Source organism: Bemisia tabaci, chromosome 7 (genome assembly GCF_918797505.1).
Source record: "Bemisia tabaci chromosome 7, PGI_BMITA_v3".
NCBI lineage: Eukaryota > Metazoa > Arthropoda > Insecta > Hemiptera > Aleyrodidae > Bemisia > Bemisia tabaci.
Genome location: NC_092799.1, coordinates 11,361,353 through 11,388,300, shown reverse-complemented (window position 1 = coordinate 11,388,300; position 26,948 = coordinate 11,361,353). Strand labels below are relative to the sequence as shown.

At 40.7% G+C, this 26,948-nt stretch overlaps 1 protein-coding gene across 1 annotated transcript in view; it reads right to left on the bottom strand.

The window, feature by feature from the left end:
* The window catches only part of LOC140224972 (protein O-mannosyl-transferase TMTC1-like), a 326,000-nt gene that overhangs the window by 6,160 nt on the left and 292,892 nt on the right, over positions 1-26,948 (bottom strand). The window contains exons 4-5 of the mRNA XM_072302151.1: positions 24,177-24,326; positions 17,431-17,503 (exon numbers count right to left, since the gene is read on the bottom strand). Coding sequence (XP_072158252.1) covers positions 17,431-17,503; positions 24,177-24,326 — 223 coding nt within the window. The remainder of the gene's footprint in view (positions 1-17,430; positions 17,504-24,176; positions 24,327-26,948) is intronic.

The following is a 26,948-nucleotide window of genomic DNA, read 5'->3' as shown; positions in this document are numbered from 1 at the left end:
CGGCCGTAGACACCCATACATTAAAACCTTTTTTTTTGAATCACAATAACGTTTTGCCGATTATTTTCACACTCCTGAACCTGTCCCAAAAACTCTCTTCTCACTCGCAAGACTACACTGCCGTGCTAAAAAAAGAAGCCGTATGAACATTCAAGAGTCACCAAATTTGCCTTGATAAAATATGTATATTGACGACATCCATGCGCATTTTCCCTTCAAGTTTTCAGATATCTTAGATTCATTTGCGTACAAAATGGAGATGTTGCATGTGTGTGAAATTAGCATTTTGACTCTTGATTCTTACGTAAAAGTTCGCGAGAAACACGATGGTGCCACTGGTTTTCTCTGAAATCAACTTCCAAGCTCAAAAAAGCTCTCAAGTTGAGGCCAAAATGGAGGGGATATCCCACGCTATCCTGAGAGTCCACCTTTACATCGAGACAGACTCTCCATGCAAAGATAGGGAGCAAATACATTGACAGGGTTGCCGTGTTTTCAGTTTTTGAGTCTCCAAAGAAAGTGGCAGCCCCCTGTCAATGTATTTGCTCCCTATCTTTACAGGGAGAGTTTGTCTCGATGTAGAGGTGGACTCTCAGGATAGCGTGGGATATCCCCTCCATTTTGGCCTCAACTTGAGAGCTTTTTTTGAGCTTGGGAGATGATTTCAGAGAAAACCCAGTGGCACCATCGTGTTTCTCGCAAACTTTAACATAAGAATCAACGGTCAAATCGCAAATTCCTCACCCATGCAACATCTCCATAATCTGAAAATTTTGAAAAAAATATTAGCAAATTTCCGAGTAATTTCGGTTTTTATCGAGGGAAACTTGACAACCTCTGAAGGCTCATAGCGCGTTTTTCCTTAGGACGGCAGTACGGAAATTCTTGTCAGACGTGTAGGCGGCGGTCTTTCTCGCCAAGACCACCCGCAGATTCCTAGCTCGGCGGCCGTAGCAGACACTCGATTCCCGAAGAGTCCGCCTCGGGTCCGCAACTATTTCCCGCCGGGTCGACAGGAGCGTGGTTAGCGGTGACCCGGCGGTCTGGCGTCGCAGTTGGAGATTTCGCGAAAACTTGAGACCGCCGCGGCCGCTATGAATGGACGAATTAGAAACTTTCGGGAATGCGGATCCGCCGATCCAAGATGCTTTCCGGCGCCCGGCTAAGTTGCCCGGTCCAGGAAGTCCCGGCCGGGACAGCGTGTTTGTCCGCTTCCGGACTTGCGGCAAACCGCCGTTGGCACCGGCAGATAATTCTGCCCGCAATTCACGTTTCGGGGACGTTCCTCGAAATCATATCTCGGTCGGGACAAAAATATTTAGGCAGTATTAGGTAAAGTTTCGCGTGCAATTCATGAATTCATTTTTTCGTAATCGTGTCGATCACTGGAAAAAAAACACATTGGATCTAGAGTCCAGACTCTTGAAAACATTGACGAGAAAAAATAATCTTGATTCAATCGGATTTTTTGCTTGAATCAAAACGAAATCCGCTTAAATTAGGATGCGTGGTTCTTGATTTAGTCTAGATTCTGATTGAATCAAGAGTACTTTTTCTTGTCGATGTTTTTAAGAGTCTGGACTCTAGATCCAATGTGCTTTTTTTTTCTTTCAGTGAATCGTGTGGGTGTTGATCTAGCACCGGAAGGATGACGAAGAATCATTGTGATCGTTTTTAACCAATATTGGGCCAATCCTGGACCTTGTATTATTTAAACTTCCAAAATGCCTGTGTTTTCCTTGATCAATGGGGGAAAAAACCTCTCTACAACTCATTTGTCACATAGAAGTAACGCTTGCACTCTTTCGACGTTGGGATACCTTACGAATTTAAAAGGTTACCTCTGCCTTTGAATCTTGTCCAGCTTCACTGCCACACAAAAAAAGTGGCTTGATAATGTTCAGGAAGCTAAACTTTCCACTTTAAAAATAAAAAAATTCCAGAATTAACGTCGAATATCCTGTGGTGTTTCCAGTTTTTCCAGGTAGTAAAAATCCTGCGATGTCTGGATCAGAAAAAAAAAATGCAATCTTCAAAATCCCCAATCGTGATCGTTTGGCGAAACTTCTTATTCCCGTCTGTAATAATTAATACTGTCATAGAGACTTCGATTGATCTAATGTCGAGGCGGTTCGTGCGAGCTATCCTACATCAGACAATTTTTCCGCACAGTAAGGCGCCTCAGTCCGCCTTCAAATGCGTTGGTACGCAACACAGCATCCTCTACGTTCGAGTAGTTGCTGCTCATGGTTTTTCAAGTTTCATTTCAATTCATATGGTGTTGATGTTCATTGAAAAGAAACACCGTGTGAACTTTTCAACTTCGCCAAATTTCCTTGAACGCAATGTGAGTTTTCAGGAAAATATATGGACTTACTCCTTTTAGCGGCTCTGGTGCTTGCACTAGAGCTGCTATTCCGGACGGTCCCAGCTGGGGAGTATCATTGGACCATGTTACATTGGAGAGACCGCGCGTTGGTTAATGGGAATCGGCGCCATTTTCGGCTATGTTCCTTGTCATGACTTTATTTTATTGCATATTGTTTTATTGTTAGCCAATGCTATGTTGTGTAGTGTATTTTTGGAATCATGGTGATACAGTCAATAATTCAAAACTTGTCTGTGCTTTAATCTCGTGATGGAAAAAATGTACTTTACGTTCAAAATTTGAAAATTTGAATTTTAAAGTTTTCGCGGCTAAGGAAGCTCCAACCACTGGGTTGGAGCTTCCTAGTCATATTACTCGATATCAGCTGATAGCAAACAAAGGTTACCAAGGAACCGTAAACGTCTAATGCCGTCTGCCCACGTAGCAAATGGGAGGCGAAAATGGAAGTCATCAGTGCATCGTTGAGTGTTGACGCCCGATCCCATTTTCAGACATGTTCACACGTTTTGCTTGCAAAGAAAAAAGGCGGCAAATCAATTTTTATTATTGGACCAATGAGTGTTCTCCAATAGATCGTATTCGATACATCAAACGGCTGAGATTGTATCGATATCGATTGGTTCAAAATATAAACATAGCCTCAAAAGTAAATTCAGAAATCTGAGAGAACGGGTCTTTTGTAACAGATTTTTTATTCTTTTGCGTACCTAATGCCAATTTAAAGTGAAATTGTTAGGAATTTTCTCATTCTCAACTTTTCCAACTTAAATCCTTACAGTTTGGTTTGAGGTTATGTGCTATTGTTTTGAACCAAACGATACATCGAACCATTATCGAATACGGTCTATTTGAGTTTGTAAACATCGTGGTTTCTAGGTTAGGTTTTTGGCTGTGTGATAAATGATATTATGCCGTCTTTGATTTTGTTAAAATGACTCGATATATGTTATTTGATAAACGATTGGAGTTTTGATAAAGTAAGTTGATTTGAATTAAAAATTGTGTCCTTAAAAAATGGATGATGAGGTGATTTGGTTAACATGGGCATTTGTGGTACTTGCGGCGTATTGGGAGTTTGTATGGAAACGACGTGGAAGTAGTCCACACTTTTTACAAGAAACTATTTTGTACAAAGTTCTGTACAAATTTTACACTATTTATACAGTAATATAATACAAAAAAATTATGTACTTTATCACAACTCACATAGCTTCAAAACAAGATAGAAAATGATGGATGCTCAGCCCCGACACATCGATGATCGCGAAATTTGCGCGGCCCGCGCAATTTTCACGTTCAACACTCACCGATGCACTGATGACTTCCATTTTCGCCTCCCATTTAATACGTGGGCAGACGGCACACATAACTACCGTGGCCATCGGGGCGACTATTGAAATGACATCGACTCTATGTCGCCGCTTACGACAAGACATATAGCCCTATCTTAACCGTGTAATATATCGCAATTCGATATTCAAAACCATTACCTACAATTTCAGATATAAAAATGCAAATTTTTTGCAGCCTCGCTAAACGACTTATCAACCATGCATTCCAAAGTTTCTTATCACAGGGCTGTGAAAATATCCAATCTAATAAATACAAAATAACCAAATATCTAAAAAGACAAAATTTCAGTTACAGTCAGTTTCAGTCTTATTGTTGCACAAACTAGTTATTTGACAAAAAAAGAAGATGATCACTCAATTGAAAGAAATTGGCGCCCAATCACAACGACAAGTTAAAAAAAATACTGTGGGAGAAATTTTTTAGGATGCGGACCTCCAAAGAGCCTTCAAAATTAAAAGTATACAACAAGTGATAGTGCCATGCATTCTGCATACCAAGGGCCAATACACATTTATACACCGGCTACGTAAATCTGCTAAGTTACAAAACATGAATCGACAGTTGTCGGATTGTACATCAGTGACAAAATGTGTCTAGGCCCTCATTCTTGACTACAACTACTGTCGCCAGAGCCGCTCTCCGACGCGAATGCGTTGGAGCTTCCTGCTTGTTTAATTTTTGCAGACTTTGATTAACCATTCATTCCATCCTGTGTCTCGGAATTTAGAAGAAACATAGTATTACATTTTCTCAATGATTATGTATTCCGCCGAAAATTATTTAACAACCTCTAGAGTTCATGTGGTTTTTTTCCTCAGCGCGACGGACCGAGTGTCACCTTAATAATTTTATGATGTAAATAAAAATTTCATTTTGAATTTTGTATACGTTTACTTTCCTTTGAAGGAAACTTTAACTGTGATGGAAAGAAGTAGGTGCACAGCTCTACTGCTGTACTAAGGAAAAACGACGTACACTGGAAAAAAAGTTGCTTGAATCTAGAGTCCAGACTCTTGAAAACAATGACAAGAAATAATACTCTTGATTCGATCGGATTTTTGCTTGAATCAAAATGAAATCCACTTAAATTAAGAGGCTTGGTTCTTGATTTAAGCTAAAATCCGATTGAATCAAGAGTACTTTTTCTTGTCAATGTTTTTAAGAGTCTGGGCCCAAATCCAAGCTACTTTTTTTCCAGTGTATAATCCTCCGGACGTTGACAAATCTCCTGTGATACGAGAAACATTTTAAGAAAAAAGTTGGTCCACCAAATTTTCCCGAATTTCTTAGATTTTTTTTTTTTGGGGGGGGGGAGGGGGAGGGCGTAGAAAAATCTGAATATCTAAAAAACTTCAAGCGAGGATAATACATAATTCCTCTCAAAAATAAATCTTTTATCAGAAAAAATATTGCAACATCCGAGTATTCATACGGTGTTCTTCCTTACCACGGTAGTGTTATCATTTGTCTCGTTAGTGGCCATAAAAATTAGTAATACTGCCTATTTGAATTTATAAACCCTCTTGGAGTCCCATAAGCGCTGCAAATAAAATCTCTGAAAATCCTACACCGTCTTCTACGGGTAATGGATTTGAATGAGTCCTCTCGTGTTACAATCAAGGGATATGAGCGCTGACAGGACAAAATTCGAGAGAATGAACGCATTGACCCTTCAAAGTCTATTTTGCAGAGTTTATTTGTTTTCGAAACAATCGCCAATCGTGAAGTGGACCAAATATAGCCTTTCTGCATCGCATCAATTTTTCACTAATCCCTGCAAAAATACCGGCTGCCCGGAGTGTCCCGTCCAATTTATCAGTTCCCAGGCGACTCTCAAAAGCACACTATCCAACATGCCAGGTTTTGTCACGGCTAACGAAAACAAGAGACCCCACGATGTACGGGGTTGCCAAATCTCGGTATCCAACGGAAAATGTCCATAATTTAGCTACATTAGAACTCGAGTACCTATATAGGGAGAGTATGGACGACTCGAACATTTGGAGGTTAGGTTAGATCAGGTCATATAGCTCTTCGGGTCCAAAAAGGCAGCCAACCTATGAACTCTAATTATCTAGTGGTACTTATTTAAACTCCGAGAGTAGGCTGCAAGTTTCTTCAACCGACTGCGTTTCTGCAATAAAATGGAATGTTCATTTTTGCCAAGTTGGACAGTTTTCGGACAAAGACATTCCTTTCCTTCCAGCTGTGGCGAAACCTTACGAAAGCCTCTGGTCCTTCGGGTTCATTTCTGCCGTGATAGCGAGGACAGCCGTAAGTGCAAAATTTTCGAAATCGAGTTTTCTTCAAAATTCGTCTAAACTCTTTTGGATGAAATTACTGAGACAGCTAAAACAGCAAAATTCATCCTAATTTAATGAAAACGAAACGTATGAGAAAGCCGTGAGCGCACAAAAAATGACATAGTTTTTTTGAAGACAGTCGCAGGTATGCATGAGAGCCAATGAAAACAGTGCTTTCCAGTAAAGTGCCGCCCTCTTCTGCCAATTTCTAAGCTGAAAATGTGTTTGTCGTGCGTCCAAAACGCAACCGCGAAAGCATGCAGGAGATAGCACTTACGGCTGTCTTGCCTAACAATAACCTAGCATGAAAATGAAAAATACCCTTTTTATGTATCGGTCGATTTTCAATCATCCATACGATTTCTAGGAGTCTTCCGGACGATTAGTGGCAATTTGACAAAGAACGGAGGCTTCTTTTAATAAAATGTTCCGGTCAGAAGCTTCTGAACCCGTTTTCTCAGAACTTCACTTTTGCACTTACGGCTCTCTTCGCTATAACGGCAGATTTTAGGGCGAATTGAAAAATCGATTCAGAGAAGCGATTTTGCAACTGCGTATACGATTCAGTAACGTTAATCCGTCGCCGCACCGAAATACAATGGCTGTCGATGCGGTTGTTTATTTCCAAATTTTTAATCTCCTTACCGCGGGCGTAACTCCAACAGCGCTGCCCCCTCCCCCGCGTCCCCGACCAAACAACGTAACTCAAATAAAAATCAAATGAAGAGCTGCGATTTTTGCCTAACACGGCAGGGCGAGAGTCCTACCTCAATCCCTTCCGTACTAGTTGTAAATGGAGACCATGGTTGTAGTGGGCCATGCATGTCAAATTTAAGGGTAATTTCCGATTTTTACCTCTAGGTCGCAGGAAAATTCACTGAAAAAAAAAAAACACCTTGGATCTAGAGTCCAGACTCTTGAAAACATTGACAAGAAAACATACTCTTAATTCAATCGGCTTTTTGCATGAATCAAAACGAAATCCGCTTTTTAGAGGTTTGGTTCTTGATTTAAGCTAGAATCTGATTGAATCAAGAGTACTTTTTCTTGTCGATGTTTTTAAGAGTCTGGACTCTAGATCCAATGTGTTTTTTTTCCCCCAGTGTTGGGTAAAAAATAAATAATTGACATTTTTAAAGATATGTTTCCCTCAGTTAAAAGAGGATAGAAAGAACTATAATCGCCTTCGATTTTCAATGTCAATTCGAGAAAAGTTCCAGAATGTGAATTTTTGAAATATTAGTTACGAGCAGATGCGTCTCTTGACCGCTTCACGGTCCAACCCCTAAGAAGCGCTTCGCGCCTGAGGCGTTATGAACTGGCGAGACGTGCTTTGCGATACATCGATAGATCTGCCATTTAAATATATGGAAAAGGATCGATAAACGAGGTGTTCGCAACGAACACCTTAATGATCGATTCTTTACCGTAGCTTCAAATGGGGAAATATCGATAATCGATGATTTGAGGTATATCATAGGGTAACATAATGCCCCACGCGATGCCAATCGTAAGAGTTTGCTTTTTCCGAAGAAAAAATTTTGTTTTTCTGACTTTCCAATCATTTTGCTTCTCTTTTCTTTTCTCTATATAAGTTTTTTAGTTAAATCCTCAACAATTTGAATGAAATTCCTCGACTTTTGAGACAAAAAGGAATGATAAATAGTAATCCGGAAATTATTCGATCCAGCTAAGAGACAGGCCTCTATTAGCCCGATTACAGGCCTATTTTAGTAGCCTCAAAATGTTGCGCTCGTCAACGCAAGAGCACGGAAGGCACGTCAAGGCAAATCATTAGAGAAATAAGTCAATTACCAAACCTTTAAATTACAAAAGTCATACTTTTGGGGGAAAAATCATGATAAATGCATGTAATGCAATATAGGTATGTGCTTTTGTCGATTTTATTGGTTCTCTTAGACCAATTTCCCCTGAATTGTCTCTGTTCTCCGGGTTGCTCTGACTGTGACTACCCTGTAAGTAATCAAATTTTAAGTATGCTAATTTATCCCTGATTTTCGGGTCATTCACTTTGTCGACCTGAACTTTTCCCGATTTTCTCCGGCACATTTCTCCATGAATTATCACTGTTTTAGAGTTTTTTCCTCACAAGCGCCACCCAGGGTGGCAAAATTTCATGAAAATTCAAATCTTGAAATTTCACGTGAAATATTTCTTAATATTCCAGGAATTTGTGAAAGATATTGAAAGATACTGGTTCCTTTTCATGTTCGCAAAATGTAGAAATTGTGACTCTCTTCTAGTTTTATGTGCTTGAGTGCGGGTTTTACACTCTAGGCCCTGAAAAATATGAAACATTTCACAGCATCATGAAATTTCATGAAACATTTCACTGAACTTTCCAATCTTTCATTTCTTCCTTACATTTCATGCCACCCTTCAAGGGCTCAAATTTCAAAACCAAATCCGGCAACATCGCCTCGCCGGCCGACGCGATTATACCAACCACCCGTTTCAATTGTTCCGGCGACTCGGAATTTAAAAACGGCGCCCGGATCAGCGGCCAGCGTCCGCGACGGGCCGCGGCGACCGTCCGCGCGGTTGCCACATAGTGCGAAAAACCCCCGAAATCCCACCGTTGCAGCGCGCACGATCCCGGCACCGTCCGACACCGCCGCTATTTATTTATTCGGCGCTTGTGCGCTGCGCTTTTATGAAAACAAAAACATGGTGCGTTGGAGGCGCGCCAGCACATAGCACATAGCTCCGCGCGCCCCAACAATGGACGCGATAATTATGCGACACGTATAATATCGCCGTTATGAGTATGATTACTACCCATCCGCCCCGCGTTCTCTTTATCTCCCCCCCCCCCCCCGGGCCAGGGTCCCATTCTCCGTTGAAGAGGAATCAAGTGAATTTTCGTCACGCCCAAATTATAAATTACCGCCCGCTCGTGTTGGGCCGCGTTGCCTCTTTTTCTTTAGGGTGAAAATTTTGGTGGGGTGAATTTTATCAACTGTTGACTAAAAAACACAAAAGAGACGCATTCGGGCGATAGGAAATATTTAAAGTTCTTATACAGGGTGATCCGGGGTTAAACGGCTAAACAGCAGGAGCATATTCTATGGGTAAAAATGAGACTTTTTTACTGTATAAAGTTTTTTTCTTCCAAAAGTGCCTCCAGTCGGAGCTCCGATCCCCGGAAAATTCGAAAAGTAAATCGTTTTTCCTGAATTTTGGCAACGGTTGTGAACCAAATATCATGAATATTTGTACTTCCCTGAACTATTATGCCTTGAATTCATAAATTCTCCACAAAAAATGGAGACCTCGATTTAAAGAGGGGATTTGGGGGTGTTTCGGCTCCTGCGGTCTGGCTGTTTAAACTTGGATCACCCTGTATAGACATAGTCATTTGTGTGCCAGTTTTCAATTGGTCGCGAAAAAATGCTGATATGGTGCACTTACGGCTATGCAAGTAAACAAGCAAGATGGCAACTCCCCGGAGCCATTGAATCCCCTCCAGAGGAAATTAATAAAATATTCATAAAATATCTGATAAAAATTCAATTATGTACTAAAACATGACTCAAAACTAATTCTAAGTCATATTAACAAGATAATTCGAAGAATACTATGATGAGGTTTATCCAAAAAGTCTTGGTAAATTTTTTTTGTAGTGGTGCTTCAAGGGCTACGTGAGCAGTACAGCCGAAGATAGAAGAGACGATCTCTCTTTTAACTTTTCTCCTGAATCCGAGTGACATTTTTTAGCAGCCTAGAGCGGAGCGCTGTGAGTTCACGTCGCGCGCTTTCGCGCCTTCAATTTTGTAGACGCAACATGGACATCCATCAAGTACGAATAGTTGTATCTCTGCCCCGTCATGATCGCGCGTCCTTTCCCGAGCGTGCTCTAGTTCCCTGTTGTGTTTGGCTGTGCTTGTTTCCGCTTATCCTATATGTGTACCTTTCTCGTTTGACCGTGATTATTACAGATGCTATGAGGGACATTGGTTGACTTTTTCTAACAGGAATATGGAAAATTGTCGTTTCGAAGAAATCATGTTTCCTCACATTTTCTCGGAACATGACTATTGGCGGTTCGCGATCCTTTAATTCAATTCAGCTTCCTAATTCTTCGGAGTCAAGAAACACACATGATTTGCATGCTTCATAGTCAGTGGCGTGGTGTGCTCTGCGATGTATCGATTGATCTGCCATTTAAATCTATGGATGAGGATCGATTATCACGGTGTTCGCAGCGAACACCTCGATAATCGATTCTTTACTAAAGCTTCACATGGAGAAATATCGATAGTCGATCCTTCACGCCACGCCACTGTTCATAGTTCCATCTAGCATAAACAGGCACAAGTGGACTTTTGCAGTTCGTAACCATACAATTTCTATTGAGAACATGCTGGGCTGAATAGCCTTATATATTGAAAATATTAGGCTGAGAGCCAATACGCTGTGATAATACATAATTTATAAATTTAAAAAGTATGTATCATCACAGCGTATTAGCTCTCATCCTAATATTTTTGATACGATTTCTTGCTCATTTCATAAACAACACATGCGTCATAAGTTGCCCTACGGGTGTAGGTGATTTTATTGATGAAATTGTAATTATAGTTCCTGATTTCAGGATTCAGTCCAAATGGAGAGTATGTACTATTCCGCCGCGCTAAAAAAAGAACGCCGTATTAAAATTCAAGAGTTGCCATATTTCCATTGATAAAATGTTATTTTTTTTAGAGGAAAGTTACGAATATTTTTCTTTGCGATTTTCAGGAGCTTTAGATGAAACTGCAAACAAATTTATCTAAAAATCATGTTTTCAAGTTTACCAGGAAATTTGTGCTTTATCAAAGGAAAGTTAGCAACGCCTGAAGGTTCATGCGGCGTTTTTCCTTAGCACGGCAGTATTAGACGACGAGTTCCATCGTGTGAATTCTGCCGTGCTAAGGAAGAACGCCGTATGAACATTCGAGGGTTGCCAAATTTCCTTCGATAAAACATGTATTTTTGACGAAATTTATGCACATTTTTCTTTGAAATTTTCAGATATTTGAGAGTAAATTGCGTACAAAATTGTCTGAAAATGTTGGGGGGAAAAAATTCAAAATGTTCCCAGTAAATTCGGTTTTTATCGAATGAAACTTGGCAACGTCTGATGGCTCATACGGCGTTCTTCCTTAGCACGGCAGAATTGGGCTTCATTTCCACATCTCCGACGTATCATCTCACAGCGTGTCTTAATTCCCGCCCGGCGTAAAATTTACACGAGTCTAATCCGACTTATTCCCCGCTATGGGTGCGGTCTCGCGGAGAGAGGGACGCCGCAGCGAGACGAGATGAAACGAGATCGGACTGCCGAGAGCGGGGTCGCCGGGTGCGGCCCTGAAAACTCCTCGTAAAAATTCGAAGGGATCCGCCGGGAACGTCCGAGGATGTGGCAGCCCTGATGATGCGGTAGCGGCGGGGTTTTTTACATCTTTTGCCCGTCAGCACTGGCCATGCGTGAAACCAGACGAGTGGACCTTCGCGGAAGCGTGAATAAATCAACATTTGGAGCCTGCGTTGCTAGGTTTATCGGGTTTCTTCGTGATGATTTCTTCGCGTGGAGTTGAAGTACCTTTATAGGAGCTTATGAACACTTCGAAAATTTGGAGGTTTGGTTTGATCAGGTCACGTAGCTTTTGGGGCCCAAAAAGGCTGCCAACCTATGGACTCGAATTATCCAGTGGTACTAAGTTTCATAATTCTTACTAACCGTCGTTTCAAAACCGATCAACAATTATTGAAGCACGTATAAAACTTTGATTTCGCATGAATTTTCTCAGTTTCGAAGTCCTAATCCTTAAAAAGGCTTGTTTACAATGCGCTGTCGGCAGTATTGATTAATATTTCAAATGCATAGGTTGGCAGCGGCACTTTTCTAGTGATTTTTGTTTTACACGTTGTCACCCTTTTGCGCCCTAACAGCTACATAAATCGAGCTGTCCATACTCTCTCTGTAAAGGTACTCTACGCGGAATAGATAAGGATATCGTCACCCTCCGGCCACACTATCACAAGCGCCATATGACATTTCAAAATTCCGCAGCAATTTTTTTTTTTACAAAGACATTCTTGGTTGAATCGGTTTGAATATTTTACTGAATTTTATTGCAACACGAAGAAAATTCAGTGAAATTACCGGACAGCGTCGTTGAAAAATTTCTCTGGGAAAAAATCAGATGTCGGCGGAAATTTGTAAACGTCGTATGGCGCTTGTGATACTTTGGCCGGAAAGTGACGTTATTGTCGAGATCCCAGCCTTCACTGATGTTAGTCATTGAAAGCGTGTTACCAACAAGCTGATTATTAAAATTGATAGATGCAGCTATTGACAAAGAATACAAAGGAAAAATGGAGCGATCGTCGACTAACTATTTGGAGAATAAGGAGTCTGTGAGCTGATTAATGAAATTAATAGACAAAACTAGCAGCATAGAGCAGAGCATTGAGAGTTGACGCCTCACGCTATCTCGCCTTCAATTTTGCAGACGCAACATGGACATCCATCAAGTGCGAATAGTTGTATCTCTGCGCCGTCATTAACGCGCGACCTTTCCCGTGCTCTCGATGTTGTGTTGGTTCCATTTATCTTATTTATAGTTGTCCTTCAAAGGCTCCGTTACTCATGTAAAAATATCACTAATAAAAGTCATGACATTTATTTATTACACGGAAAAAATGATATTGCTGATTTAACAATTTCATAGTTAAAAAAAGTGTCCGACACGACATGGTTCAATGTGGATTTTACAATAAAAACATGAACATGTAACCTCGAGTTCAATTAGTTTTTCACTATTGTAAAATGTAAATTTGAAACATGACGGACATATATTTTAACACTTTAATTGTGAAACAAGCACGCCATTTTTTTCGCTGTGCAAAGAGTTGAACTCTTTCGTAATAAAGTATGAACCGTTTTCACCTATAATGGACCATTTGACAAGGTACGAATTTAAGCAATAATCTGACACATGTTTCCTGGTTAGAATTTCACGTAGAGCACGATTTGCAAAACGAAAATTACTTAAACCAACTCCTTACGAAGATATTAACGTTTTCATTTCACATTGGTTACGAGGAATTTGAACTGCCCGCTGACAAGAAACTCAAAGCTCTACGCGAGTCAAATCTCGCACTACAACGGTTTCAGCAAGCCTTTCAGCCAAGCAATGTTCATTTCCCACCATGTGTTGTTCAAACTATTAGCAATCTGCTATAGCTGAGCCAAAGCGTCAAGATTGAGGTTGCCAGATTTTTTTATCGCAGAGACGTTCATGACAACGTTTAGCGCGCGATGTGAATCACGTTGATCATAGAGTTTTCATAAGCTGGTGGTTTCAATTCACGCACCAAGAATCATGAAATAACTTCGGAAGGAGTTGATTTCGGTGATTTTCGTTATGCGTATCGTGTTTTAAGTAAATTTTGGGTGAAGAACCATGTATCAGAATGCTGAAATTCGTACCTTGTCTATTGGTCCATTCAGTTCGAGAGCTCGGTTCAAACGACCGCACTTCCTTTTCAGCGAGGGCAGCTCTCGATGTTGCAACCGAGTGAGCAACGCTCTCAGACGTATGCCAATTACGACAATTTATTCTCATTTGTTCTCCGTCATGCAACTCCCTCCGCATCCCTCCGCACCCCTCCATCCCTCCAACCCTTCTTCATCCCTCTACGGTGGTGATGAAGCTCAGTATGCACCGCAGATCCTCGCTTCATCCCTGTCATCACTACTTAGAGCGCGAAGGAAAGAAGAGAATGAAAAGGACGGCTACCCCGCATTTCCTCCCTCTTTTCCAAGAATGAGGGGGAGGAGAGAAGGACAGAGAAGACAGCGCACAGTGGACCGAGTCAATAAAAAAGGTCGGACATTGAATTTTTGACAAAAACTGCACATTTTGATGTTTTATTCCGTCACATTTTAAATTTTAAGAGGTGCTACTAGGAGAAAATTTTACGAGGAAAGCAATAGAACAAATGGACAATTTGCATGCATATGCTTTAATGCTTCATCTGAAAGTGCTTAAAGAGTTGACTTCACAGTATTTTTTTATAATTTTTTCTGATATGGGAAATAGTAGAAATATAGATTTAAAAGCGAGAAAATGCACCGCCTAGTGACTTCATCTGGCGGCATTCCCCCTTTAAACACAAGTATTTTAGCAAAATTAGATCATTTTGTCATATCTTCTCCAATAATTGTTCAATTCATGAACCAAGGGTGTCCTCGTGTTCAGTTCACACAGTAGTTTCCACTTGAACACGAAATCCGTCAAATTTCAGACACCTGCAAATTCTCTATCATAGAACCTCCACGTTTTGTATAAACGGAGTTATAAGCGTGTAAAGTTTCCAGATTTTGTCCGACCTCTCCTATTGACTTGATCCACTGTGAAGCGGGAAGAGGGGAAGGGGGTTGGGAGAAATGAGGAAAGGGGTAGAAATAGAGAAAGACGCATGACTCGGTGTTTTCTCCTTGTGCACGATGCAGGTGCGTATGTCGTCGCTCCTCAGACGTAAGGACGTATCTGGATTTCCACGTGAACCCTGTTCTCCGTATAACTCTATGTTTTTCGCGGCCCATCTGCAGATAGAGATACGTCGTTACGTTTAGGGTGCGTATGTATGAGTGAGAGTAAAAAGGTCGAGCGGCGACCACGGAGAGTCAGTTACTCTGCAGTTTCGCCTAAGAAGCTTCGTGGATGAAACAACCTCCCTCCCCCACCCTCACACCCAACCCCTTGAGTAACTTTTGACTTTGGCCTCTCGTTTTACATTGCTGCGTTATAACAGTTGAGCCCAGTGGAACAGAAAAAAATACCTCTAAAATATTTTAACGTTACATTCTAATATTTTAAACATATGTTGAAAGTTTTTTTGGATGGGATTTATAGGTAGAAAGTGCACAGTGGCCCACTTTCTCCTTATCTAATTCGCAATGTTTCAGGTTCTGCATGCATTTAAATCTGATGAAGAGTATCACATTACCATGTTTTTTTTTATAAAGTGTATTAAATCTCATGGAAATTGAGAATGAAAGAGCCTAAATTTTTCGAAAATGTTACACAAGATTATTTGTTTTTTCCACTCAAATAAAAATGGTAAACAGGAATCTAGAATATTCTGAGCATTGTTTATATTTTACTTACATTTTGAAAGTTTGCTGCAATGCAAAACTCAACTATAAGGCAGGAGAATGATAATAATGTAGTCGATATACCTTCATTTTTGATTATTACAACTTCATGCCACGAAGTACTTAAACTTGTAAAATTATGAAATTGTAATGAACAAAACTTAAGATACCTTGGCTGCAGTATTATCATTCTTCTGCTTCTAAATAATATAGATGTTGAATAAAGAGTGACTCAATTTTTCGAAAGCGTTACTTGAGCTTAACCTCCACTTCCGTGTACAAAACTGCGTATTCAAATTCAGTGGAGAGAAATAATCCAAAAGAGCAGCTACAAGTCTCTCCGCGAGCTCCATCCGTCATCTGCGCGGAGCGACGCAGAGGATAAACTTCATGCAAATAAATTTCAGCATATTTTTTATTTTATTTATTTCAGCTGGAGCTGTAGGTGTATCAAAGGGAAATTACAAACAGTGTGACATTGTCGCCTCGAGTTCAGAACGGAAGAGACAAAAACAGCGAGGACCGGTGAGAGAGGGGGGGAGGAGGAGATCGGGGGTGAAGGCGGGGGAGGGTGATATGGGGAGGGAGTGCCGTACCAGAGCTTCGGTGACAGTTGCTTATTCATTTTTAAAAATATCTTTGTCAGCGTTTTCATTACAAATTAGAGCTTGCGCTTCAAATGCCCTTTTTCATTACGGCTCCGGGTTTCAGTGCAGACGTGCGTCCGAGTGGGGTGGGGGTGGGGGGGGGGGGGATCGACTGCGTTTCGGAGGCTCGTTCTGGGAATTTTTCGCAATTCGGACGGAATGGGAATTTAGAGGTGTCTGGAATTTTGTGAATTTCACTTATAGAGGAACTTTAAGAGGAAACTACTGAGTGAACCGAGCGTGAGAGTATCCTCGCCTTCTAAAATGAACAGTAGTGTACGAATTGTACAGTATTGTACGAATTGTACAGTATTGTACGAGTTGCACAGTATTGTACAAGTTTGCGGACAAAATGTGTACAATTTTTTTGTTTCGCGGAAGCTCGGTTCGCAGGAATTTTTCGCAATTCGGAAACGGAATTGAGAATTTAGAGGTGTCTGGAATTTTGTGAGTTTCACTTATAGAGGAACTTTAAGCGGAAACTACTGAGTGAACCGAGCGTGAGAGTATCTTCGTCTTCTAAAATGAACAGAATTGTACGAATTGTACAGTATTGTACGAGTTGTACAGTATTGTACAAATTTGCGGACAAAATTTGTACAAATTTTTGTCCCGCAGAGACTCAGTACACGGGAATTTTTCGCAATTCGCCTTTACCTTCACGAATGCTGCGCAGATCGAAGCCAGTCTGCGATTCGCAACGCACGACGACCCCGAGACCAAACATCTGCGGTTGCAGAGTTGCACGATTAAAAACGCCTTCAAATACTGTGATACTTCACCACATTAGGCGGGATTTTAAATAGTTGTTTCTCGGCGCCTGCACGCTCACCTAGTAGATCGGAGCCAGTTGGGCATCTATTGGTGTCGCATTGCTCGTTTAATGAGGGTTTCTTTTTGTTTCTGCGGGCGTATTTTGGAAATGGATAAACAAAGCTACAGTAAAGAAGAGAGCGGGTATAATGGAGCGGTCCCGTTAGTTAAAACGGCTTGTTCTTATAGACTACGGGGAAAAATGATGGAATCAGTCTGGAATCCTTCGTGGGTTGCCGTCATTTAGTGTTTTGCAAGTCGAACATCTATTCTGCCGTGCTAAGGAAGAACGCCGTATGAAGATTAGAGTTACCTTCTACCACTAAAATGTAAAATTTTGAGGAAAGATATGAATAACTTCCCTTACAATTTTCAGATATTTTAGATTGAATTGCGAGCAAAAACATTCACCATTTTCAGAGCAAAATTTGTTATTGAAGTAGATATGGCAACATCTGGAGGCTCATACGGCGTTTTTCTTTGGCACGGCAGTATTGGTCCGGTGTTGCTCGTTAATATAAGAGACTCTATACCTCTTGCAAACTTTTAAAATTAGACTATCTGCCTGGCCATTTGATAAAATGTCTGGTTCGATGATTTGTCTGCTACTCACGTAGAGCTGTTCACCGTTGAATCATCCATAAGCGATGATTCGTCGAATGAGGTAGGCAGAAAATCAACCTAAAATACATAAAACAATATGTATCCTACCCATTAGAGGGACGAGAAAGTAAAAATCCCATGAAAGCTACTCACCGCCATTAGTAATTTGGCCGTCCGCTGCGAAAAATGCAGCGCTTCTTCGTTCCACTTCCGCTCGAGCAAGGCCCTGGAAAAAAGAGGAGAAAACCCGATCAGGATTTGGAAAAACGCAAAGCCCCGTGAATTATAATCCAACTTTTATGAGGTGGGGTCGCAGCAGAGCTAGTGGGCTCCCCCGAACACCTGCTACGGAACCGCAAAATAACGGTACCTAGCCACGCGTTGCCAAATCGCCCCTCAAAAATATCAACTTTGCTGTCCATGATGTCGAAAATTGCACAAACGCATTCAAAAGCGATGCGGTTACGTGGTTTTGAGCTTTGCGATATGAATCTTTGGTGGGGGGGGGGGGGGGGGGTGTCGCATCGACACAAGTTGATGACCACGCGATCAGAGCCAAGCTACGGGCCGAATATTCAAAATTTGTGTTTGTCGGTCGGACGTGGAATACATGGACTACATTTTGCAATTTGGAATTATAGATTCCGGCCTAGTTTAAAGACAACGTATGTGCCAGTAGTTTCCCTATGTACATAGATGTTTTTTCAGATGAGCCAGAATTTTTAGGTCCAAATTGCAAAATGCGTAGTCCAAATGGCGAAGCGTAATTGGTCAGCTATGTCTCATCGCTACGTTGATATACGTTATGATACTTATGTATACGTTATACTACGTTATGATAGTTACTACACTAAACGCCATACAGCTTAGTATTATTAGTACTGCTATTTTCATAAAATTAAATGAATATCTAAGTGGGAAAACAATCCATGTTACTAATGAGCAGACAATATTAAGTATTGGGGCTAATATATATATACTAAGATTTGAATTATAATTCATGTTTATCTCTTTAGAAATTAACTTCATTTCATCCGCCTTTGGCGGATGGAATTGACGACATACTGTCGGAAACTCAAGAGGTGCCTTTACCTTATTGTAAATTCCACCTGACAAAGGCAAGACAAAGCAGCGATAAGACACAGCCGACCAATCACGCTTCGCCATTTAAGCTATGTCCGCCCGACAAAAATTAAATTTCAATGATCGGCTCGCTGACCTCGTAGATGTCTCTCTGATTGAAATTAATTATATGTATAAAGTTGCGCCAAACATCACAACGCCAAGACAAATATCATGCTCTACACGAGATTTTTCCCTTTCAAGTGAGAAAACTCTGCGTAATGCAGAGTCATGACGTCACCGCGGATCTGATTTTATGGATTACATTGTGCAATTAAGAAAAATGTACAATAAATACAAATGTTCCACTGAAAAAAGAAAGAAAAAAAACACATTGCATCGAAAGTCCAGACTCTTGAAAACATCGACAAGAAAAGTTACTCTTGATTCAATCGGTTTTTGGCTTGAATCAAAACGAAATCCGCTTAAATTAAGAGGCTTGATTCTTGATTTAAGCTAGATTCTGATTGAATCAAGAGTACTTTTTCTTGTCGATGTTTTTAAGAGTCTGGACTCTATAGATCCGATGTTTTTTTTTCCCCCAGTGTTGGCTTGGTTTAATACGCGCTTGTGTACAATTATGTTCCCTATGCACACATGAATTCTTACGAATGAGCCAGAATGTATTTCTCAATCGAAAAATGTAGTCCAATTTCGGTTAAATCAGCCTAAATGCTTTCCTCAAGAGCAATTATTTGATCGAGGAAACTTTGGCAACATTTGAATGTTCAAACGGATGTTTCCCTCAACGCGGCGGAGAGAAGCAAGGTTCCTGGTAAATCTGGCAACGTCAGGGAAGGATATTGCGAGGAATCATTGAATATTTATGTGCGGGAGCTTTTGATAGAGTGCGAAATTTTCAGGAACCTCAAGTCTCGGAGCTATAAAACTCGCTATCTGCATTTTACAAAGTTAACGGAGGGCGATACAAATTTGCACCTATACTGACTGCTCCGCGTCTCGCCGAGTTTTATTCGAGACGGGTCGAGGAAGCGAACCTCGGGGTGCGATCACCGCTGGATGCCGGGTGGCAACTGAAATCCCCCTATTTCATGGATGACGTCACATGGAAGATCGGTTACACGCGTGTTTTATCGGCTGGATTTCTATTAGAGGTGAAATTTCAGGGACCCCGCACGTACTTTTTTCTCTAACGCGTAAGATTTAAACATAAATCGTTGGAAACAGAAATAACTGTGAATCGATCAACGTGAACCGACCGATGTGATTCGATTGACACCGATTTGATCAACGTGAACCCACCAAGGTGATTCGATTGACACCGATCCGATCAACGTGAACCGACAAATGTGATTCGATTGACACCAATTCGATCAACGTGAACCGATCAATGTGATTCGATTGACACCGATCTGATCAACGTGAACCGACCAATGTGATTCGATTGACACCGATCCGATCAACGTGAACCGACAAATGTGATTCGATCGACACCGATCCGATCAACGTGAACCGACCGATGTGATTCGATTGACACCGATCCGATCAACGTGAACCGACCAATGTGATTCGATCAACACCGATCCGATCAACGTGAACCGACCGATGTGATTCGATTGACACCTATCCGATCAACGTGAACCGACATATCGACGGTGAAACTACCAAACCACGTATCTCGGTTTGCGACGTCGCAGACTTCCTGTACGTCATACTTTATTTTTTAAATGAAAAACTACTCAACGTCCAGTCTTGAAAATTTCTGTGATTTTTCCTCTTCGTGCGGAGAAAATTCTGTAAAAATTTCAAGGAATGATATTGATTTGGTCTACTTCAAAAAAATAAAATGCGAGCGTAGATTTTTAAACACCGGAAACGAGATACGTGGTTTGGTAGTTTCACCGTCGATATGTGATTCGATTAACACCTATTCGATGAACGAAATTTGATTGATTCACGGCTTTGTCGATCAAATCACGGTTTTAGGGATCGATTCACGGTTTTGTCGATCCATTCACCAGTTTGTCCATGGACTCACGGGGTTTGTTGATAAACTCAAAGAGTTTCGTGATCGATTCACGGAAATTGCATCTGTATCACAGGTTGTTGATAGATTCATAATGACTTGTCGATCAAATCACGGGTTGTCACCTCCATACGGTTGTAGATCGAATTGCGTCAATCGGCTCACGTCGATTGGGTCATATTTTGATTTTTCAATCGACATGGGTTTTTAAATCATTTCTCGATCGGTTAACGTCGATCGATTCATGTCGATCAAATCCATACCCTCCAAGACCGAATAGAAGAGCGATCGGTTCAGCAATCCTGACCTAATTTGCAAAAACTCGCTTGTTGAAGTGCTTTGCCCGACATTCATCGGCCATCGTTTGGCGAATTGTATTGAATTTTTCTCTCAACAAGTTGTTAATCACTTATAATAAGGCGAGAAGTTGCAAGCATCGTTGACTCCGAATTCAACTAATGCCTCACCCATTGACATTACTTAGATTGTTGGTGCAGGGTCTCTAGAAAGTATTATCTTGAGTTACGCGCTTGCCTTCACTTCAAGCGCCTTCAATGATTCCTGTATGCAATCTGGACATCTCTCGAGCAGAAATAGTCGCATCTAAACGCCGTTGCATCGTGCTTATAGTCTTCCGAGTCTGAGCTCTCTTGAACCCTTCATTATTTGGCACATTTTTTCTCCGATAAGTTCCTTACCAATTATTACCAAGCAAAAATTAGCGTTAACCTATGAGGTTCATTTTACAAGTATCAATTATATATTCTCATTAAAGTTTTCTCACTATTCGATCGTCGGTGGTGGCAGACAAAGAAGCCATTTGCCTTTCCTATCGGTGACGTAAATTTGACCTTTTGTGAGCGTCATAAACGTGTTAAGATAATTCGACAGACTTTATCAAATAGTCTTTTATCAAAATTTTCCTTAGATCATGATGAGATTGACTTACAGATCAAACTCAAAAGCCAAAAAAACTCTTAAATCCTGTTCTTTTGTATTGTTTCTATTAAAGACTTCAAGATTGGAGCTCCTGCAAGTGCAAATGATTTTCGACCATCAATGTAAAATTTTATCAAAATACACCTTGATACTACCCCATTCGTTTTCTACAAAACCTTATATAAAAACTTTCAAGCTCATAAAAAGTTCTGAAAGTCGCCGACCAGGAATAAAGGGGCCGACTGAACGTTCCGGTGATAAGTATATTTTTTGTTTAAAGAAACACAACATCAAAAGAGTTTGAATCCATATTTTGTTTAATAATATAATCAGGATGACGTGTGCATGATATTCGTGCTTTTATCATCGCTAAAAGCTGGCAACGGAGGAACATATCTAGGATCATAAAAATTCCGTTGCTCATAAAATTAAGAAGACTTGCGGGTTTCACTACCGTTCGGAAGATGTAGAATCCGTTCTTAAGACCGCTGGGACTTCAAGAGCTCTTTGGCTTACCTTTGTGCTTTTATTCTGCTGTCTACGGGAAAAAACACATATTTACGACGGATTTATACTTGAAATCGCGTGATTCTTTTTTAGAGAGCCAACTCTTACAATTTGCCCGAGAATCTTGTAGACGGGGGAAAGATAAATGCAGAAAAAACGAGCATGAAAATGTCTTGTTTGGGAACCAAGAAGCAGAAGCCAGCCTCAATCCATTTCAAATTTCCCGAATCCACCTCTGAGGAGAGCAATGATTTAAAAAAAAAAAATTAAAGCCAAAGAATATGATGAACTGCAAGCATGAGAACTTTTTGGCACGCACATTTTCGATTTCCGCAAATTAGAGAAATAGAGGAAATAAAATTAAAAATTCATAGAAAAATGAGAAATGACAGTGAATCTAGGGTTCAAGTTGGTGAAGTATAGAACTATCTATGGTTTTAATAATTCCACGAAAATTTGAGGTAAGACTCGTGATTTCTACCGATGCATCCAACAGAAATCGGCATTTCTCTCAAGTAAATCAAAAAAACTAAATTTTTGAAGTACTACAATAATTGACCTCTGAATAAGGTATGAATTAGGGCAATTGGACGTATTTTTGTCAAACGGAACTAAGCGCCAAATCGGGTTCCTTTTGAGGATTTTAGAATCCCGGATAGCGCGTTCTGTCAAACGGAACTAAGCGCCATGGAAAAGCATTGCGAGTATAGGACGGAACGAGCGTTTAAACTGTTCGTCTCGCCTTTGATGTGTTGTTATTCTCTCTCATTAATAGTGAGGATTAAAAATCACACAACAAATCGGAAAGGGCTGGTAAAAAGATTAAAAAATCTAACAATGATCCGCGACCATGTCAAGGACACTGAAATTCCCGAACAAAATTCATTTCAATCGTTTATGACAAACTCTTAAGGCAGCTTAAACCAGTGAAACGTTTCAACTTATTACGACAAAATTTGGCAAAGACGAAGAAGCGCCGCGTCTCCCGCGCCAAGACGGTCGGTAATAAAATCCCCCGAGATAATTTTTCTTCTTCTTTTTTCATATCAAATCACCAGATGATCATCACTCCTTCGGTCGCATTAAACGGTTCATAAAAGCGCGCGGTACAACCTCTTTAGGGGCGCTTCAAATTTAAAGATCTTTTTAAACGGTCTGCGGGGTTTTATTACGTATTCAAATTCAGAGGGGAGTTTCGGCGGGTTATTCTGCGTTGGGCTCCGCTCTCATACCGCTTTTACATCGGTGCGTATTGATAATCTTGAGACTGCTTGAATAAACATTCGCGCGGTAACAATAAAATGTCTGATCTCCGATTCCAAGCATCTCGATCCAAAGTTCCAAAATCTCTGAGCGGAATTTTTCTTTCCTAAGGAAAAAGCAACACTGAAACAAAAAGGTGCTGTAGTAACATCTTGGATGTTAAATAAATGTGCGACAACTCTTGGATGTTGTCATTACCACTCTGGCTGTTTAAGTAACATCCTAGGATGTTACTTTTACATCCTATCATGCTACATTAACTGCCAGAGTGTTAATAGCAACACCCAAGAGTTGTCCCACATGTATTTAACAACCGTAACATCCGGGATGTTACGACAGCATCTTTTTTTTCGGTGAACATTATGTCAGGAACTTATTCCTTTACCGCATGCTCATCTTGCACAAATGCGCAGCATAACAAAACAATTTTTCTCTTCTATGAATTACAAACACGTTTTTGAATCATTGCAGAGGTGGTTGTTGTATGAGCAGGGATTTTTTATTTAACCATTCAATCCTGAATTGTAAACATTTGGAAGGAATTTGATTGTTTGGAGTTCTCTTGTTCTTCAAAACTCCTGTCTGAGGCAGAACAGTTCTTTAAGTTGAGACTTTAATAGAGGATAAAGCTTAAGCTTGAGTTAACCTCTGCTTATGACCGCTCACTGAGGGCAAATTTCTATTAGAGTAAATTCAGTAATTTGCGTGTTAAGTTTAATGTTCTAATGAAAAATTCACGAATAGCCTGAAGAATAAGTTGATAACGGTTCGATTTATTAGTGCCAATGGTGAGACTAAACTGGCGAAATAAAATGGTGAATTGAACTTTATCTAAATAATCGACTAATTTGACTCATTTCTGTGAATGAAGATCCCATCCCCTTAGTTAGAGGGTAAATGGTGATATCTTGACCATATAGTTTTTTCTCTGCCTTCTATTTTTTGCAAAATACTTAGAATCAAAGATGAAAGCCCATTAGTCAGTGACACATGCAACTGACTTAGAAGTGTTTCCAGTGAGAGCGAGTCCAGCACTTGAGGTCTGAGTATGAAAATAAAGTAAATGTGTGCGTTGATTTACCTTTTGAGCGGGTGCCAAGAGCGGTAAAGGTCCAAGAAAAGGTTGACGAACAGAACTGTGAGACCGGTCTCTTTGGCCAGCATAGCCATGCACGCTAAAATCGAGCTCCAGAGAACTCTTTTATTATCACTCGCTCCCGCACAAATCCGGCTGAAACAGAAAAATAACAGAAACGTTACGGATTTTTAAACGTAAAAAACAGGTACAGGTAATTGTACTTAACACTTGCGGGGTTTTCCTTTAACTTACAACCACAAAATTAAACCTATCATTGTAACATATACGGTATTACTTTATAGATTGACGTTGTTAGACACCACGGGACACGGTATGAATTTAAAATGTATCGAATTTTGTGTTTTCTCTTCAAAATTTTACGTACGGTAGACTCTGAATTATACGGCAGGTTTTTTTCACGGCTGAAACGTGGCATTACCGGACACTGATCGTTTAAATTCAGACCAGTGTCCGGAACTCACAGGCGCCAACACGCCTAAGAAATTGACCAATTTCCTGAATTTCTAAATTCTTGGCGCCTAAAAAATGAGGCTCCTCAGCAACGTGGCCCCTAAATTTTGCCCCCCCCCCCTCTCCCTCCTAAAAAAATCCTAAATTTCTGTTTGGTGATTTTTCGAAATTTCGACGCACGGCGCCAGATTCTAGCTATTCACTTAATGATTCTAACTTTTCACTTAGCTTCACACTAATCACTTTATTAAACTTGGCCCCTTAAACATCTTTAATGGCTCCTAAAAATTGAGCTTGGACCGCATGGCTCCTTACACTCAAAGGCATAGAGAAACAAAAGAAGGCGTTTGCATTTCGGGCATCTTGGAATTTTTTTGATGACGTAGGTCGGCACAGCGACTTTTATCATCAATTTTCTCGGAAATTGTGTAATTTATAGAAAAAAGTCATTGTATAAAAAGTGCTTGAAATTATATGATGAGTTGATTTAAGCAAAAAAATGGGACCTTATGGTCCGTTTTTCATACTTCAAATTCCGGATTTTGCTGGCCACGTTGTATCGACCTATGTCACAGGGTAAACAAACCTCAAGATGCACACACCTCCTTTTTTTCCCTATGACTCAATACTGGAAAAAAAAAAACACATTGGATCTATAGTCAAGACTCTTGAAAGCATTTACAAGAAAAAGGACTCTTGATTCAATCAGATTTAAGCTTAGATCAAAAGGAAATCCGCTCAAATTAAGAGGCTTGGTTCTTTATTTAACCTTAAATCTGATTAAATCAAGAGTATTTTTTCTTGTCGATGTTAAGAGTTTGGACTCTAGATCCAATGTGTGTGTGTGTTTTTTTTTTTTTTTTTTTTTTTTTTTTTCCCAGTGAAATTTGAGTTTTGAACACTGATTCAGACCCAGTCGATCGGTCCATTATCGAGCGATAAAAACTCTGAAAAGCCACGCGACAACGCCGGCGGCATAATTAGGTGCGACCGCGAAGTCGGGACTTCATCCGGGATAATGGATGAAGTTGGGTGAATACAATTTCCCGATTTCTTTTCACGGAGGAGCAGAGCCGGGGCCCGAGCTCGCGAATTAATGGCTCGGGGTCGCTACATTGGAGCGAGCCAGACAGACAATGGCTGAATTTTTTACGCCATTAGGTATTTTTAATTGGCAAAGTTATCGTGCGGGAGAAATAAGCGACGCGGGGCCGCCCAAGAAAGCGGATCGGGACACAATAAAATATCGCCCCGCGCGGACCAAACCGCGTAAGCTCCGCCGGGATGTGCGTGTGGATGCGGGGTTTTGCGCTGCGAGGTGGGATGGCGTATATCATTAACTTCGTCAACTTCCGGCCGCAGCGCCACCGCGACTCCCTACCGTTCCGAGTGAAATTAATTCCTGCCAATAGAACTTCATAACTGCGGGACCGCGGATACGTCGTTGCAGTTCTCGGGATAATTCCACGGACTAGCGTGGAAACAAAAAACAAGCAGTAAGCTCCAACGCATTCGCGTCGGAAAGCGGCTCTGGCGACGGTAGTTGTAGTCAAGAATGCGAAGAATATCGAATTGCGATATATTACACGGATAAGATAGGGCTATGTCCTGTCGTAAGCGGCGACATTGAGTCGATGTCATTTCAATAATCGCCCCGATGGCCACGATAGTTGTTAAACGTTTACGGTTTCCTTGCTAACCTTTGTTTGCTATCAGCTGCTATCGAGTAATATGCCTAGGAAGCTCCAACCACTGCATTCTTCCAAAAAACCGCGAAAACTTTAAAATTCAAAATTTCAAATTTTGAACGTAAAGTACATTTTTTCCATCACGAGATTAAAGCACAGACAAGTTTTGAATTATTGACTGTATCACCATGATTCCAAAAATACACTACACAACATAGCATTGGCTAACAATAAAACAATATGCAATAAAATAAAGTCATGACAAGGTACATAGTCGAAAATGGCGCCGATTCCCATCAACCAACGCGCGGTCTCTCCAATGTAACATGGTCCATTGATACTCCCCAGCTGGGACCGTCCGGAATAGCAGCTCTAGTGCAAGCGCACCAGAGCCGCTAAAACCCAGGATCGAACGGAATAGCGTAAGACTCCTCTCGTGTATCAGATAGAAACACAGTGGAAATTGGATGATAAAAAAGAAACAACCATCATCCCAATTGGACCGCGTTAAGCAGACTTGTAAACGGGAAATTTTGAAAATTCATTCGTGCAATACTGCCGTGCGAGGGTAAAACGCTGTATGAACTCGCGGACGTTGCCAAATTTTCTATGTTAA